Source organism: Gadus chalcogrammus, chromosome 18 (genome assembly GCF_026213295.1).
Source record: "Gadus chalcogrammus isolate NIFS_2021 chromosome 18, NIFS_Gcha_1.0, whole genome shotgun sequence".
Taxonomy (NCBI): domain Eukaryota; kingdom Metazoa; phylum Chordata; class Actinopteri; order Gadiformes; family Gadidae; genus Gadus; species Gadus chalcogrammus.
The window spans coordinates 14,369,908-14,384,423 of record NC_079429.1 but is presented as its reverse complement, the minus strand read 5'-3'; the positions used below and the strand labels follow the sequence as shown (position 1 = coordinate 14,384,423).

Sequence of the window (14,516 nt, the reverse complement as noted above, 5' to 3'; positions counted from 1 at the left end):
ATGAGATAAAAGGACATGTACAGCATATGCAGGGCTTTAATTTTCCTCACCTAAACAACATAATAAACCAATTAACATTAAACATTGCATTTCTTACAAACATACCGATATTTGTATGCGTGTTTGTGAGTCTGTCCGTCTGTCAGTCTGTGAGAGTCTCTCTGACAGACAGACAGCAAGTGTGTGTGTGTGTGTGTGTGTGTGTGTGTGTGTGTGTGTGTGTGTGTGTGTGTGTGTGTGTGTGTGTCTGTGAGTGTCTCTCTGACACACAGCCAGACAGCGAGTATGTGTGTGCGTTTGTCAGTGTCTGTGTCTGTGTCTGTTTGTCTGGGGGTCAAAGGCACCGGCCCAGGCCGTGCCATTGTTTGACGGGCTCCTGTGTGGGGTTCACCATGTCGAGCCAGTGCTGCAGCTGGGGGCCTCTGGCGTACATGAAGGGCCCCAACACGACCACCCCCAGCACGGCTGCACACTCTGGGGGGTGACATAGACACATTGCTGGGGTGAAAAACGGCAGAATGGCCTCTTCACAAAATCCTGGTTTGGGAGTAGAATTTTGATCATGCATGGTGCGGTTTGTTTTTTAATGTTATTTTAATGTTTTTGTGGAATTTCCCTCCGCGAGAAGTATTTAGACAAGGTTACAAATAGGTTGAGGAAATGAGACTGTTGACCGTCCGTAAATGAAACTGGCCTACAGTTCGACTGAGAATACTTCTGGTGATCACTCGCAATATATCAAATCGGAAATCTATCGGCATGACATGTGTTGAAATGTGTTGACAGCTTATCTGCATAACTAACCTGTATGTGGCGTTTGATTCAGAGGACAATGAAAGCCGCTTTGCGTCATGGGATATAGATTGTAAATAAGTCAGATGCAAAGTTATTTTTCGATGTACTATCGACATTAAATAGTCGACTACATCAATACAAAATGGTGATTTCCTAAATAGTACTCTATATAAACGGAACGAAGCTCTTTTTAAACGGAACCTCAAAACCCATCTCTTTAAAAGAGCATTTAGCTAAACTTTCTTTGAGGTTCCCCCTTTTTAATAGTTTTTTTGGTATTTTTTTCTCTGAAGCACTTTGAGATTCTTGAATAAAAAGTGCATTATAAATAAAATGTATTATTATTATTATTATTATTATTATATAGGGCGCAGGTGGACTGGCCATTCACATGGTTCCGGCGTCCATGTTGGGTCACTTTGATGTTTCTACCGCTAACCCTCTCTGGTGTGTGACAGCCTTTTCCCTGCCCCTGTACCCTGCCCTGGTGTACGCCTCTACCTGGACTCATGGGGTGGGGCTGCTTCAACTCCAGCCTCACGCAGGCCTCGTCCAGGTGCTGGGGGGGTAGTTTGAAGGTCATCCGGTGGTCGAGGTGAGGGTCGGCCCCACCACAGCTCACCACAGAGCTCCTCTTGGTCTTCACCACCTGGGTGTGTCTCTGCAGGCTCACCTGGGAGAACACCCCTGGGGATCACACACACACACACACACACACACACACACACACACACACACACACACACACACACACACACACACACACACACACACACACACACACACACACACACACACACACACACACACACACACACACATATGGACGCACACACACTCACACGCGCATGCACCCACACACACATACACCCCCACATTCATGCACCCGCAGGGACGGACACACACACAAGCACATACACACACACACACACACACACACACACACACACACACACACACACACACACACACACACACACACACACACACACACACACACACACACACACACATTCTTGTTTTTAAGATGTCCCCATATCATCGTAAGAGCTGTAAATAGAAGCCCAAGCAAGGAAGCCATTGCACATCACCCACACACCCAGTGCATCACAGCAGTGCTATCCCTCTGGTTCTGGGTATCAGACTCTCCCCCTCCCATGTACCTCCCTGTCAACCCAAAGGACCTTCCCCTCCGCACCTCCACGGCTCCTCACCTGTGTCGCTGAGCAGCTGCAGGCCGCGGGCCCTCACCACTCCCAGGGTGAGCCGCCGGAGGGACGGGCTGTAGTTCATGGAGACCTGCACGTCTCCCAGCTCTGAGCACTGACACGCAGAGCGAAGGACAGGGCGGGCGGGGGGGGGGGGGGGATTGAAGTGTGAGACATAACAGTTGAACGACTTCGGATGTAAACAGCTATTAATGCAACACACTCGTGTGTGAATTGCTTGTGTTCTTGTGCACTGGCGATGCACAAACGTGGTGAACGTTTGAGTGACTCTTCAGGTACAAGCCGTTAAGGAGCAGCGAGGGGGCTGGGCTTCTGGCTCACGGACGCCTGCAAGCTAGACTGTGGATGTTGCACAAAAGCGTCCCATCAACAGCGTTGGGTGGGTTGGTACGTCATGGACGGGTGTCCTGTACCTGTGTGTAGGTGTCTGTCTCCAGGTCCCTCCAGAGCACGCGGCCAGACGCCCCCAGCTGGCCCTCCAGGGGGTACAGCACCCGGCCCACCACACGACGCTTCCGCTGGGGCGCCACGCTCAGCACACACACACTGAGCGTGCTCTCAGACACGCACACTGCAGACACCTAGGGCGAGAGAGAGAGAGAGAGGGAGAGAGAGAGAGAGAGAGAGAGAGGAGAGAGGCGAGAGAGAGAGAGAGAGAGAGAGAGAGAGAGAGAGAGAGAGAGAGAGAGAGAGAGAGAGAGAGAGAGAGAGGGAGAGAGAGAGGGAGAGAGAGAATCTGCCATCAGTTTTTTGCGGATGGCAGATTCACACTCTCATCACGGACGGCACGAGGTCATGAAAACACTACGCTGTCAAACTCCGCTTTACCTGGAAGACGAAACACTCGGCAAGCTCGGGGTCGGGCCCCGGGCCCCGGGCCCTGGCCTGCCGAGGCCGCCGGTCGTCGGGCAGCAGCTGCAGCTCCACCAGCGTCACGTTGCCGTGGAAACAGGGCGGGAGGTTGCCGAGGCGCAGCAGGGACACCGTGAGCTGCTCACTGCACCGCCGGTACTCCACGGCGAAGCAGAGCCGGGGGGCGGGGCCGGGGGGCGGAGCCACCTGGTCCAGGGCGGGGCCCCGGTACAAGCCCTCCAGAAGGGTCCCCATGGGGTACCAGCCTGAGGTGACCCCAGGACCAGATACACAGTATGAATACCCACTACAGCTAGGAGTACCTTCCACAGTTAGGACTACAGTCTACAGCTAGGAGTACGGTCCACAGGTAGGAATACAGTCTACAGGTAGGAGTACGGTCCACAGTTAGGACTACAGGTTATAATACGGTCTACAGGTTATAATACGGTCTACAGGTAGGAATACGGTCTACAGGTTATAATACGGTCTACAGCTTAGAATGCGGTCTACAGGTAAGACTTTCTGGACATTGACCTTTTAAACTCAGACGTCTGGTTCAGACTTACTCCGGACGCAAAGGGATCCACGATGAGCCAAGATGTCCCTCTGGCCGTCAGCCTCCACCCCGTCGCTCCTCACCTGCCCCTGGCCCGCCAGAGCGCTAGGGCTTCTGGGTTCAAAGCGCGGAGGGACAGTGAAGGGGATCTCATCGCACCTTTGAGCAAAGAGACGTGGAATGAACGAAAGTCAAGGGAGACACTTTGTGTTGAAAAGTAAGGGCCTTTTTTTTGTATGAGGGCAGAGTAGATGATTATGGAAATATATATGTCTTTTTTAATAACGCCTCATCAAAACTTCATAGCCTAGGCTACAGATTCCACCTGCAATGTGTGCATCGTTAGGGTTACCTTTTTGGACAATTTCTTCTTTATTTTCATTGCATTTTATGCAGACTTATTGTGCAAATAAACCTTTCTCAAAGTAATCTCATCTGTTAGGCTTGGTGCAAGCATTTTTTTCAGAACAGTTTTAACAAATTATGCATTATACAAGAGATGGGAAAATAATCAGCCAACTCAAAACGTGGCGGGGATGTTTCCCCAGTGTAAGTTAAACCTATAATAAAAGCTACAGGAACAGGTATACATCTTAAGGAGATTTCTTCCTCACCTGGGCCGGGAGCCCTGAGAAACCTGCAGCACTGGAGCAGTGCATTCTGGGAACAGTGGTAAGGTTGAGATAAATTCTTGGTATTGACTTTGCCCCTTTCTCCTCCATAGGCAATACCCCAAGATACAAACGCACAATATTATCAGGAGCCCCATAAGCAGACCCACGGCGAGAATTACCACCTGGTCTGAAAGGAGAGAAAGGAAACAGGAAATATTAATATGTGCATTCAAATTCAGAGTGAAAGGAAAAACAAAGCACAGGAAATACCTGATTTCTACTCACTTTCCATGGGGTCAGTTTATTCAGTTACAGCCCTCAAAAACTGATAACCAAATTCTTTAATCCTTCTCAATTTCATTCAGGCATGGAGGAAGTTCAGTAGCTTCTTGTTGGCTGTAACTCCTCTCTCTTGCGTGCGTTGTCTATTCTCAAAGGACTCAACAACTGAAATATTTCTAGTGAATAAATATGACTTCTACCCTGCTCTGCTCTGAGATCCAGGAGCGCTGGGGAACTCTGTCCCAGATGGTCCATTCTCACCACTTTTGGCTGATATCTCGCTTTTTTGATCCCTTGTTAACCCTTTCGCTTAGTTTGTTTTCTTATGTTATCTTTTCTTTTAATCGATTAACTGTGACTCTTGAACACAAAGTACCGCTGCTATTGCCAATATATTTTAAATTCCACAGCCTTAATCAAAAATATGTAAAGGATGGATCATGGGTTTAAACTTTTTTGTTCCATGCGTTCTGTCAAATTAAAAAGCTTTGTTGCTATATATACCTGTCTCTTGCTCTACAAATAACTCTTATACTATATATACATGTTTCTAGTCCTTCCTGGCTTAGGTGGTAATACACACATGCACACGCACACACGCACACGCACACACACACACACACACACACACACACACACACACACACACACACACACACACACACACACACACACACACACACACACACACACACAAAACCCCACTACAGAGATTGGTCAGTTAATAAGATGAAAGAGGACTAATCCTTAGAGCTGAATGTAGAGTAGCAGCCTCCACACACGCATGCACACACACACACACACACATGCATGCACACTCACACGCACACACACAAAGACACACGCAGAGTCACAAAGCAAGACACGCATTAGGAGGGGCAGCTTCAGCTGAGCACTAAAGACTTCTGACGGGGACGAAGGTCAACCACATTAATACCAGAGCACGGGCAAGACAGACATTTTGCCTAAAAACTATTGGAACTGAGGAGAAGATGGAAGGAAGCCATCTTTAATTGTGTGTCCATCTGTTAACATGTAGGAGGGGGGCCATGACAGAAGTCAGCCTCTGATTAATAAAGGTAAGACCATGCTTCTCCCTGACACGTAGCGGTGAATGCTAGCTGCTGTCCACTTGGCTATAGAATTACATTGGGTAATTGTTCTTCTCTATGTTCAGTTACAGATTGATTTAGCATCAGGAAAGGTAAATTATATCGGGGTCTTTAAGCAAATACTGACAGGTCGGTTGGGGTGGGAGGTTAGGAAGGTCTAATGGATGACTTAAGATAAATCAGACACCTATGTGTATGATCTAAGCATGGCTTTTCATTGCTGTATTAATATATCGTCTCCCTGTCTTTGGGCATGTGTGCGTATTGCCTGTGTGCAGAGTTTCTCTCACAATCTTACATTCTCAATGGGCAAATAAATCCTGAATGCTTTTTTAAATCCTGATCCAGACAATTGACATTTGTCTGAATCATACAACAATCAGGACTCTGTAATCTGGTTAGGTTAATCCTGATCGCTTGCATGCTTGTGTGTGTGTGTGTGTGTGTGTGTGTGTGTGTGTGTGTGTGTGTGTGTGTGTGTGTGTGTGTGTGTGTGTGTGTGTGTGTGTGTGTGTGTGTGTGTGTGTGTGTGTGCGTGTGTGTGTGTGTGTGTGTGCAAAGTTTATAACCTCTGCATTTGTTTCAGCCTTGTTGGCATGGCGGAGCCGGCGGGGTCTGCTGTCCAGTCGGGCGCCACCCGTGCCATGCCCTCCCACAAAACCTGGGCCGAGGCTGACGGAGACGAAGAAGAGGTGCAATACGAGGACACAGAGGACGGCCCCATCTTCTCCCTCTCCAAGAGCTCCATGGACGTGCTCATGGCCACGGAGCCCCACCGCCCCTGGGACCCGGCCGTGACCCGGCAGGACCTCCGACGCAGCTCCAGCACCAACACGCACACGGAGCGCCAGACCTGCAGCCTGCAGCAGCTGCGCGAGCGGCAACTCACTGAGGACGCCGCCGCCGCCGCCAACAAGGCGCTACCGATCCCACGCCGGAGCCCGCTGGGGGCCGGCTGCGGCTCCCCGCCCCTCAGCGAGCGATGGAGCACCTGTAGCACGCGCAGCGACTGCAGCACCCCGGACAGCGTCATCTGGAGGGGAGGACCCGGGCGCCCCAAGAGTCTGATCCAGGTCGCCCCCTCGTCAAAGCTTGCTCACCCTGCTAGCCCGTCGCCGTCCTTTGACTCTCCTGAAACACCCCCCGTGTCGCCCTCCACCAGACCCCCCTTGCCTCTGTCTCCTTGCGGGAAGCAACCGCCGATGTCCTCGCCTACACCCGCGTCACCCACCCCTGAGGTTCCTGCGAGCCCACCCGTCCCACCCACCGCCCCGCCGCCCACCTCCCCTGAACCCCGCCGGCTCCCCAGCATGGAGTACGAGCACATCCCGTCAGCCTGTGGCTCTCCCTCCTCTCCTACCTCACCTCCGCGTCGGCCCGTCGGCCCGGGGAGCGACGGCGGCGTCGGGGACGGTTCCCATCAGGGCGCGCACCCCGTCCAAGCCTCGGAGGAGCTGCCGAGCGTGTTTGGGAGCGCGCGCTCCTTGGTCGGGGGTGAGGAGGAGCACCTGCCGCCGACCCAAACAGAGGGACGAGAGCCGCCGAGACAAGGCGGGTCGCTATGGCAACCGGGATCCTCAGCCGCTGACCTCGGTGTCAGTCGCAGATGGCGGTCCCCCTTGGCGTCCTCCCTGAGTGACACGGGCCTGAGCGCGCGCTGCAGGTGCATCTGTGGTCAGTCGAGGCTAGAGACCCCCGGGCCTCCAGGGGGAAAGGACCACGGCAGGGACGAGGTTCAGGAGGAGCAGGAGACGCCCGGGTCCCCCGTGAGGTCGGTAGACGCCGCCGTGCAGACGGCCTCCCCGCCCGGCTCGTGGTCCGGCCTGAGGAAGCACACGTCCTTCGCGTCCGCCTCCCACATGGGCTCCCACTCCGTCCTGGGCTCCCCGCCCGGCTCCCGTCTCAACCTGCGCTCCCCCGTGGGCTCCACCTCCAACCTGGTCTCGGCCACCTCCAGCATGTTCTTCCAAGACGCCGGAGAGGAGCGGGAGGAGGAGAAAGGGGAGGAGGAGGAGAAGAGAAAGAAGAGCTCCGTGATGTGGGAGACCCTCGCGCCCGCCGCCGCCGCCGAGCCCCCGGAGCGCAGGAGGTCCTGCCTGAAGGTGCAGGGGGAGGAGCGGCCCCGGGGGCGGGGCGGCGAGCTGGGCCGGCGCGGCAGCATGAAGCAGGTGCAGTGGGACGAGGAGGGCATGACCTGGGACGTCTACGGCAGCTCCGTGGACCCCGAGGAGCTCAACGTGGCCATCGAGAGACACCTGACCCTCCGGGGGGACAAGGACAAACAAGGACAGAGCCCCCCGCCGCCCAGAAGCAAGTGGAGGCTGAAGGCGGCCACCAGAGTGGCAGGGACCACGCTGAGCCAAACCAGAGCTGCTAAGGTCACAGTTTTAGGCTCCAAGGAGCCGCCACGGCTGGCCACGCCCACCGTGGACCCTGAGGGCGAGGCCAAGGCCAAGGCCGAGAGCGAGCTGGAGAAAGGCAAGAGAAAAAAGCAGGAACTGGCAGCGGATGTCGGCGGGAAAAGGAAGATTGAAGTAAAGAGGGAGAAGGGGAACGGTAAAGGGGAAGAGAAGGAGACACCGGAACACAGGTCCTCCCCCCGCATGAGCCTCAGCCTGACGAAGGGACTGAAGTGGCCCCGGGCGAAGCCCTGCTGCGGGGGCTCCAGCCAAGACCACAACTGAGTACATTTTTATTTGACACGTTTTTTAATACTATAATCAGCTTATTTTCCGGATGTAAGGCTCAGGTGAAGGCTGCACGTCAACAATGACGTACAAGGTGGTGTCATTGATCCCTTTCGAAAGATAACGCAACAGAAGATGGGCGTGATCCAGACCAGTACCCTTGTTTTTAAATGGACCAATGTATATTGCCGAACCAAACGACCTCTGTTTCCGTCAACAAACCGTCTCCCTACACTGAGCTCACCAACAACAGAACGTGGAACTTGTGACTCAGCCTTCTGTACTCCATTAGCTGACTTACTCGCGCCTCGCTAGGACAACACGCATACAATAAGTTCATTAATGGGTAACCTTGGTGAACCACTGTGGGGGGGGGGACCATTCAGGCCCATTCAGATGAGCAGGCACATTCTCTTTCACCGTAGCGAAAGCCCTCACTGACTGGTTGCTTCCACTGGAGTTATTGTCATATTTCACCGGTTTGAGATAAACAAGCAGACTTGCTGTGGATTTATGCCATTCTTACTTATCATGTTTTATATTATCTCTTTTATTATTTTATTGACGCATATGCGTCCCTTCTGCTGTTGATGAGTAAAAATGATTGACTATTATTATATTGTTATTAAAACTATCTTTAGTCACACCCATGTTGTTGTTTTTCTGTTGAGTCATGACCATGCAGGATGAGGTGAGCACAGTCCATATAGAGTTTGTTAAGAGGTCAGAGGTCACAGCATCATCATCTGCCCTGATCTCATCTGTCATATGATTTCCTGCATGTACGTAACGGTGTGTGTTTACAAACATTGTTCACAGTTCTGGCTCCCCTTTGTCCTATGTGTGTTTGTATATATGTGTGTGTGTGTGTGCGCGCGCGCGTGTGTTATGTACACATGTGGGCCGTGGCGGGAGGCATGGGCCGATCCATATGTTTTTTTTGCAGGTGAAAGTGCTGATGGGACCCCCTGCATCTCCTATCACAGAGGCAGTAGGGGAGAAAAAACCCCTCTGTTACAGGAGAACAATCCAGTGTTTGGTCTTTGTTGCTGCGCCACACATTGTCCGCCCCCCCACCTGCTGTTGAGTGGCTGCATGTGTGTATCTGCCCATGTACGTCGTCTACGTCCGGCAGTATAAATAGGCTGGGGCGCGGGGCGGCGGCCATGAGAGACGATGGCCGTTCCAGGACCCCCTCCTATTCTTCTGCTTCCGCTGGTTCTGCTGCTGCTGCTGCGGTGGGCGGCGGTGCCCGTGGCCTCCTACGCCCTCAGCCCGGGACGCACGCCCCAGCACAAGATCCTCCACCTGGGTGAGAGCGGGGGGGGCGGGCAAGGGGGGAGGGGCCGTTTAGTGGGCGCCCGCCGGTCTGCCACCGCGCGACACGTGACGCACCCCGACGCCACGGTGAACCTGGAAGCCGTTGTTGATATGCTGGATTATTTGGTCTGGGTTTTGAGGGGTAATGTATGCATGTGTATGTGTGTGTGTATGTGTCCTCTGTGCTCCTAGACTGGCCCAATGACTGTGGCATGTCCCACTTCAAACCCAACATGGCCGAGAGGATTGTGTCGGGGAACGAGGCCAAACCTCACTCCTGGCCCTGGCAGGTCTCGCTGCAGGTAATACAGTTATACACATGGCTAGTAGCACTACAAGGACAGTAGCTCTACACAAGGCTAGTAACACTACAAGGACAGTAGCCCTACACAAGGCTAGCAACACTGTAGGTATATTAGCCCTACACAAGGCTAGTATACAGGGACTTGAGTCCTACACAAGGCTAGTGATACTACAGGTACAGTAGCCCTACACTCAGAACAAAATCTCTAAACTCCACTCTATAAAGACTGGAAAACATCAAATTCTCGTTGACTAGCACGACAGTGACGAGGATGCTGACTCTCGGTCCATCCCTCCACCCCTCTTAGGTGCGCCCAAGGGGGAGTAAGCACTACATTCATGTCTGCGGAGGAACCCTCATCCACAAGAACTGGATCCTCACCGCCGCCCACTGCTTCCAAAAGTAAGACCTAGCATTCGGTCAAATGGGTATTTCCACTGCAAACTGTTTTATATGATGGGGTATTTTTTTGTGTTTAATGTATTAATTTCATTATAAAAATGTAGTCTCCATACATATCTGTCGTACTTTTTAGCAGCACAAACGACTAAAACAAAGATGAAGTGTATTTATCCCAGATGGGAAATAATCATCAGTTCCATTGAAAGTCCTTCATTTGAGACATGTTTACCTTCCAGGGGTAAGGCGGAGGACGCTGCCAGCTGGCGGATCGTCCTGGGGAAGCACCAACTCAAACGCTCCGAGATCCCCGAGAGAGTGATCCCCGTGAAGCGCATCTACCGCCACGAGCACTTCCGCTACCCCACGCACAGCGAGCTGGACTATGACATCGCCCTGGTGAAAGCCGGTGCGGACATTCTCCCGTCCAACTTTATCCGCTACGCCTGCCTGCCGCGCAAGCAGACCAGCCTGAAGCCGGGACACTACTGCTGGGTCACGGGCTGGGGTGACACGCGGGGTGAGTGCAAGAGGGCAGAGCCATTTAAAACAGGCATTGATGAGAGTACCAAGTACAGCACACTTTGATACATATAATAAGACCATTTATTTTTACCTGCCTGCATCTGAAAGGAATTATTTTGACAAAAAGGCATTTTCATAGAACGAGTCGTCCACTTCCTTTATTTTGGTTTGATACGGTAGGCAGCATTATGAAACCATTAGGCACACCCTAACACAAGGCAAAACACAAAGCCATGATATGGATTTACTATTGCTTATTTTAGGATTTACTAAAAGCACTACTACCAGGCAATGGTATGTATTAAGAGAAGAAGAATACTTGTAATTTGAAACAAGAAAAAAAACACCTATAGATACTATGGAGTACCTTCCAGGGATTCACAAAAGCCTCCTCCATCCCTGAGACGTCTCAACCCTATACTCTGGTGCACGTTTCAGGGGGGAAGGAGAACGTGTCTCTGGCCGAGTCCCTGAACCAGGCTCGCCTCCCCATCATCGACCACAAGACCTGCCGGCAGAAGAAGTTCTGGGGCGACCGCGTGCGTGACTCCATGATCTGCGCCGGCTTCAGAGACACTGAGGGCCCCCCCGCCGCATGCCAGGTGAGCACGTTAGCCCTGCAGGCTAACACCAGAGAGGGAGGTTACTGTTCACTATCTAGGCATTCAGCTGGGGCGTTGACTCCAAAGCAGCTCCCAGTGAATTTAGAATCCATTAAGGAGCAGGTAGGGGTTACGGCCTCTTGCTCAAGGATGCGTACAGCTTAGGACGTGGACATTAGGGATTGAACCCGATACCGTTGGAGTTAGTCGAGCAGGCTGGTGAACACACCTGCCGGACCATGTACAAATCCTAGAGCAGGGCTTCAAAACCTTTTTCCACTCAACTTCACTCTTTCCCAAAAAGTGTTCAAAAGTGCCCACAGCAACCCTCAAACAAGGTCAGAGGGCAATAAGAAACCATGTCATGGTTGCTTTGTGACTGAACGTCTCTCCCCCAGGGTGACTCCGGGGGTCCTCTGCTGTGCCAGCTGGGCAGGGACCGCTGGGAGGTGCACGGCGTGGTGAGCTTCGGGCCCATCGGCTGCACGGTGGAGAACAAGCCCAGCGTGTTCACCCGCACCGCCGCCTACATCCCCTGGATCGAGGCCACGCGCATCAGGGACTTCTTCCTGCACTGACCGGACCCTAGAAGACGGGTTCTCCATGTTCTGCCCCTGAGAGCAAGCACTTGTTTTTAACCACTTCATTACCATTAGACTTTACTGGTTATGCATTAGGTTTATTATTCTTCAGAACTGCTCTTGTTCATGACTGACTTAAAACATAAATGTGCTAAAGAGCTGATCGATTTGGCCCTAGACCTTGTACACAATATGGTATATTGTGTATTAATCCGGCATGAAATAGATGAATTGGAACAGTTTAATTGATAGACTGCCATTTTGACAGATATACTAACCACCTACATTATGGTTGGTAACCAAACAAAATACATTTGTACAATAAAATCTGTTCCCATCAAAATCCTGTTGAACTCGTGTAGTCTTTATTTGTATTCATCACATGGCTGACGGGAAAGGCCACACAAATACAGCAGTAGAATGTTCAATCTTTCAACTGCAACTGATCATTACCACAGTACTGCAGATAATTAATAGGTTGGTACTATAGTGGTGATACTTTGAGTTTGTGTTCATTAACACGCCATTGGGTGAGAGGTATTCAGCCGGGAAATAATGACAGTAATGGAGTTGATGAGGTCAAAAGGTTGAAGTGTTCACATTGACCAACAATGAATGTTCAACATTAAAGTCACAATAACTTAAACTTCCCGACGGATAAACGTACCAAGTCACTTTCCAGCTTCCATCCTGCTTTATAAACTATATCTGCTGATGTAATAAATGTGAATATGATACAGATTTTAAATGTCAGTGTTTCAAGGCTAACACAACTCCAATTAATATTTGGCCATTTTAAAATACAATAATATACACTTTTACAAACCCCATCCAGCCCTAGTTTACGAGACGAAACATTGAACCCATTTTGAAGGTCACAGACCAAACTCCGGTGGGGGATGGGACGAAGTGAATTCAGAGTCACACACATCAAAGTCAATAAAGTCTCCATTTTCAGTTGGATCCTGTGTATCCGGAAGGCTCCGTAGTAGGGGATTGGACGGTGCGTTAGGAAGGACCCGAGGACCAGAGGGCCCAGCATTAAACCCCCACACATTCCTGTACAGTACACCGCCATTGACCAGAGTCTGATTCCTTGCTGAGGCCTGTGGTTAACAGCTGTGAACGGGGGGGGGTCATGTGGGAGTATGGAAGGAGGGGTAATGAAGCCGAGATTCAGTACAGCCTGGAGGAAGAGGAGGAGGAGCCGGTGATGTTGTCCCAGTTGCTGTAGAGGGCGTATGCTCCAGACAGGGCCAGGCCGGCGAGGCCACCCCGGGCTACCCCCCTCAAGCCACCTGGGGAGGGGAGAAAGGAAAGCAGGGGGATTCAACATACAACACTTGAGCGCATGTAAGCCCCATCCAGGGCACAGCACAGACAGAAACAGCAAAAGGGAATGGAAACGACGGACTTCGATAACAAAACCAATTATACATTTGTACTTCAAGTGCTTCTATGCATTTATCCACCGCGTTAAAACGAATCCCACACCGAACAGAAACCTACTGGTTGACTTGAAGAGCATCCCAGTGAGGGTCCCAGCTGCCACTGTGTTGATGTCGTCCTCTGCTCCTCGGACCTTCTCTATGGCAACACCAAACACACTGTACAGCAGCGCTGCAGGAGGGACAACACAGATGCAGAGGACAAGAATACACAGGCAGATTAATCATTGGTGTTCATTGGAGAACATTGATAGGAAATAATATTAAACACTGTTACAATGATGCTAATTTGCACACGTTTGAAGAGGAATTAAGGAGATGCACTAGAGTATAGTTTCTTCCAATGCCACTGCATGTGCGCAGCGTGACAGTATATTCTTATGACAAACTGCATATATTTATTATGTGCAACTCTTGAGGGACTCTAAAAACATTGGGATTATTGGAATAAAGAGATCGAGCTGAGAGTGAAGCTTACCAACAGAGCCTAGTGTGTTGGCCCATGATGCACCCTGCCTGGTCACAATGTTAAGAATCCTGTGGAAGGACAGGTTGGAAGTTATAATTGAAGGTCATTCAATTCGGATGATTAGTGGGATCACTACGAGACCGAAAAAAATAACTCACTGTACGTTACGAGGTTTGGACCAGGCCATGTCTCTGGTCTCCTTCAGTCCCATCCTCACCCCATTTATCGTTCCAAATGCAGCGCCTGCAGTCAAAAAAAGTTCAGATTTACGGTGTCGTATTATACTGTGTACCATTCTCAATAAGGAAGGGGCCAGACATTTTAATTGAAAAGTATGGGCTTCGTCTCACCTGTAATACAGCAACCCCCAATAGTGAAGAAGGCCAATTCGAACCTCCCTCTGGTCTTATTTGCGCCTGTGGGCAGGATGAACTCATCCGTGTCCTTCAATAAAAAAACAAAAACCAACATAAAATAGATTAAGCCACGCTTTGTAAAAAGCAGTTGAAGAAGTAGCTTGTGATTTCTGATATTAGAGGATGCTCAACTTCATGGCTTACCTGCACTAGGTAACGAGGGTCGACGTTGAGGTAGGGGGACAGCGGACTCATTCCAGTTACTGTAATGATGTAACAAAACACATGTCAACCACGAACACTATTAATATGTTGATTAAAGAAAACAGAGTTTTGGAATTAGCTTGACAGCTAATCACTCAATGTTACTTACATGGCACGC

At 50.8% G+C, this 14,516-nt stretch overlaps 3 protein-coding genes across 3 annotated transcripts in view; 1 reads left to right on the top strand and 2 right to left on the bottom strand.

Moving 5' to 3' along the window:
- Positions 1-323: 323 nt before the first annotated feature.
- syt15 (synaptotagmin XV) lies at positions 324-4,519 on the bottom strand. Its single transcript, XM_056577867.1, has 8 exons — positions 4,335-4,519; positions 4,050-4,236; positions 3,446-3,594; positions 2,853-3,142; positions 2,438-2,605; positions 2,010-2,118; positions 1,297-1,482; positions 324-474 (listed from the first exon to the last, which is right to left on the bottom strand). Exons 1-8 carry the CDS (start codon positions 4,339-4,341, stop codon positions 335-337), a joined length of 1,236 nt encoding a protein of 411 aa, XP_056433842.1. The 5' UTR covers positions 4,342-4,519; the 3' UTR covers positions 324-334.
- A 4,787-nt stretch (positions 4,520-9,306) lies between these two features.
- zgc:112285 (uncharacterized protein LOC561476 homolog) lies at positions 9,307-11,858 on the top strand. The gene is made up of 6 exons (XM_056576937.1): positions 9,307-9,442; positions 9,643-9,752; positions 10,062-10,156; positions 10,393-10,673; positions 11,117-11,280; positions 11,679-11,858. The coding sequence occupies exons 1-6, from the start codon at positions 9,307-9,309 to the stop codon at positions 11,856-11,858; spliced, it is 966 nt and encodes a 321-aa protein (XP_056432912.1).
- Positions 11,859-11,949: 91 nt separating this feature from the next.
- Positions 11,950-14,516, bottom strand: part of timm23a (translocase of inner mitochondrial membrane 23 homolog a (yeast)) — a 3,173-nt gene continuing 606 nt past the window's right edge. Inside the window, exons 1-7 of the mRNA XM_056576938.1 lie at positions 14,508-14,516; positions 14,339-14,397; positions 14,129-14,222; positions 13,937-14,021; positions 13,788-13,846; positions 13,371-13,481; positions 11,950-13,159 (exon numbers count right to left, since the gene is read on the bottom strand). The exon at positions 14,508-14,516 is cut by the window's right edge and continues 606 nt beyond it. Coding sequence (XP_056432913.1) covers positions 13,038-13,159; positions 13,371-13,481; positions 13,788-13,846; positions 13,937-14,021; positions 14,129-14,222; positions 14,339-14,397; positions 14,508-14,516 — 539 coding nt within the window. The 3' untranslated portion in view covers positions 11,950-13,037. The remainder of the gene's footprint in view (positions 13,160-13,370; positions 13,482-13,787; positions 13,847-13,936; positions 14,022-14,128; positions 14,223-14,338; positions 14,398-14,507) is intronic.

Bases quoted from the DNA above. Each gene is read 5' to 3' on its own strand.
- syt15 (XM_056577867.1), bottom strand. The intron at 3,143-3,445 runs GTAAGTCTGAAC...GGGTCACCTCAG, and splicing joins TGGATCCCTTTGCGTCCGGA to GCTGGTACCCCATGGGGACC. The intron at 1,483-2,009 runs GTGAGGAGCCGT...TGTGATCCCCAG, and splicing joins GCAGCTGCTCAGCGACACAG to GGGTGTTCTCCCAGGTGAGC.
- zgc:112285 (XM_056576937.1), top strand. From the start codon at position 9,307: ATGGCCGTTCCAGGACCCCCTCCTATTCTTCTGCTTCCGCTGGTTCTG. The intron at 9,443-9,642 runs GTGAGAGCGGGG...CTGTGCTCCTAG, and splicing joins GCACAAGATCCTCCACCTGG to ACTGGCCCAATGACTGTGGC. The intron at 11,281-11,678 runs GTGAGCACGTTA...TCTCTCCCCCAG, and splicing joins GCCCCCCCGCCGCATGCCAG to GGTGACTCCGGGGGTCCTCT.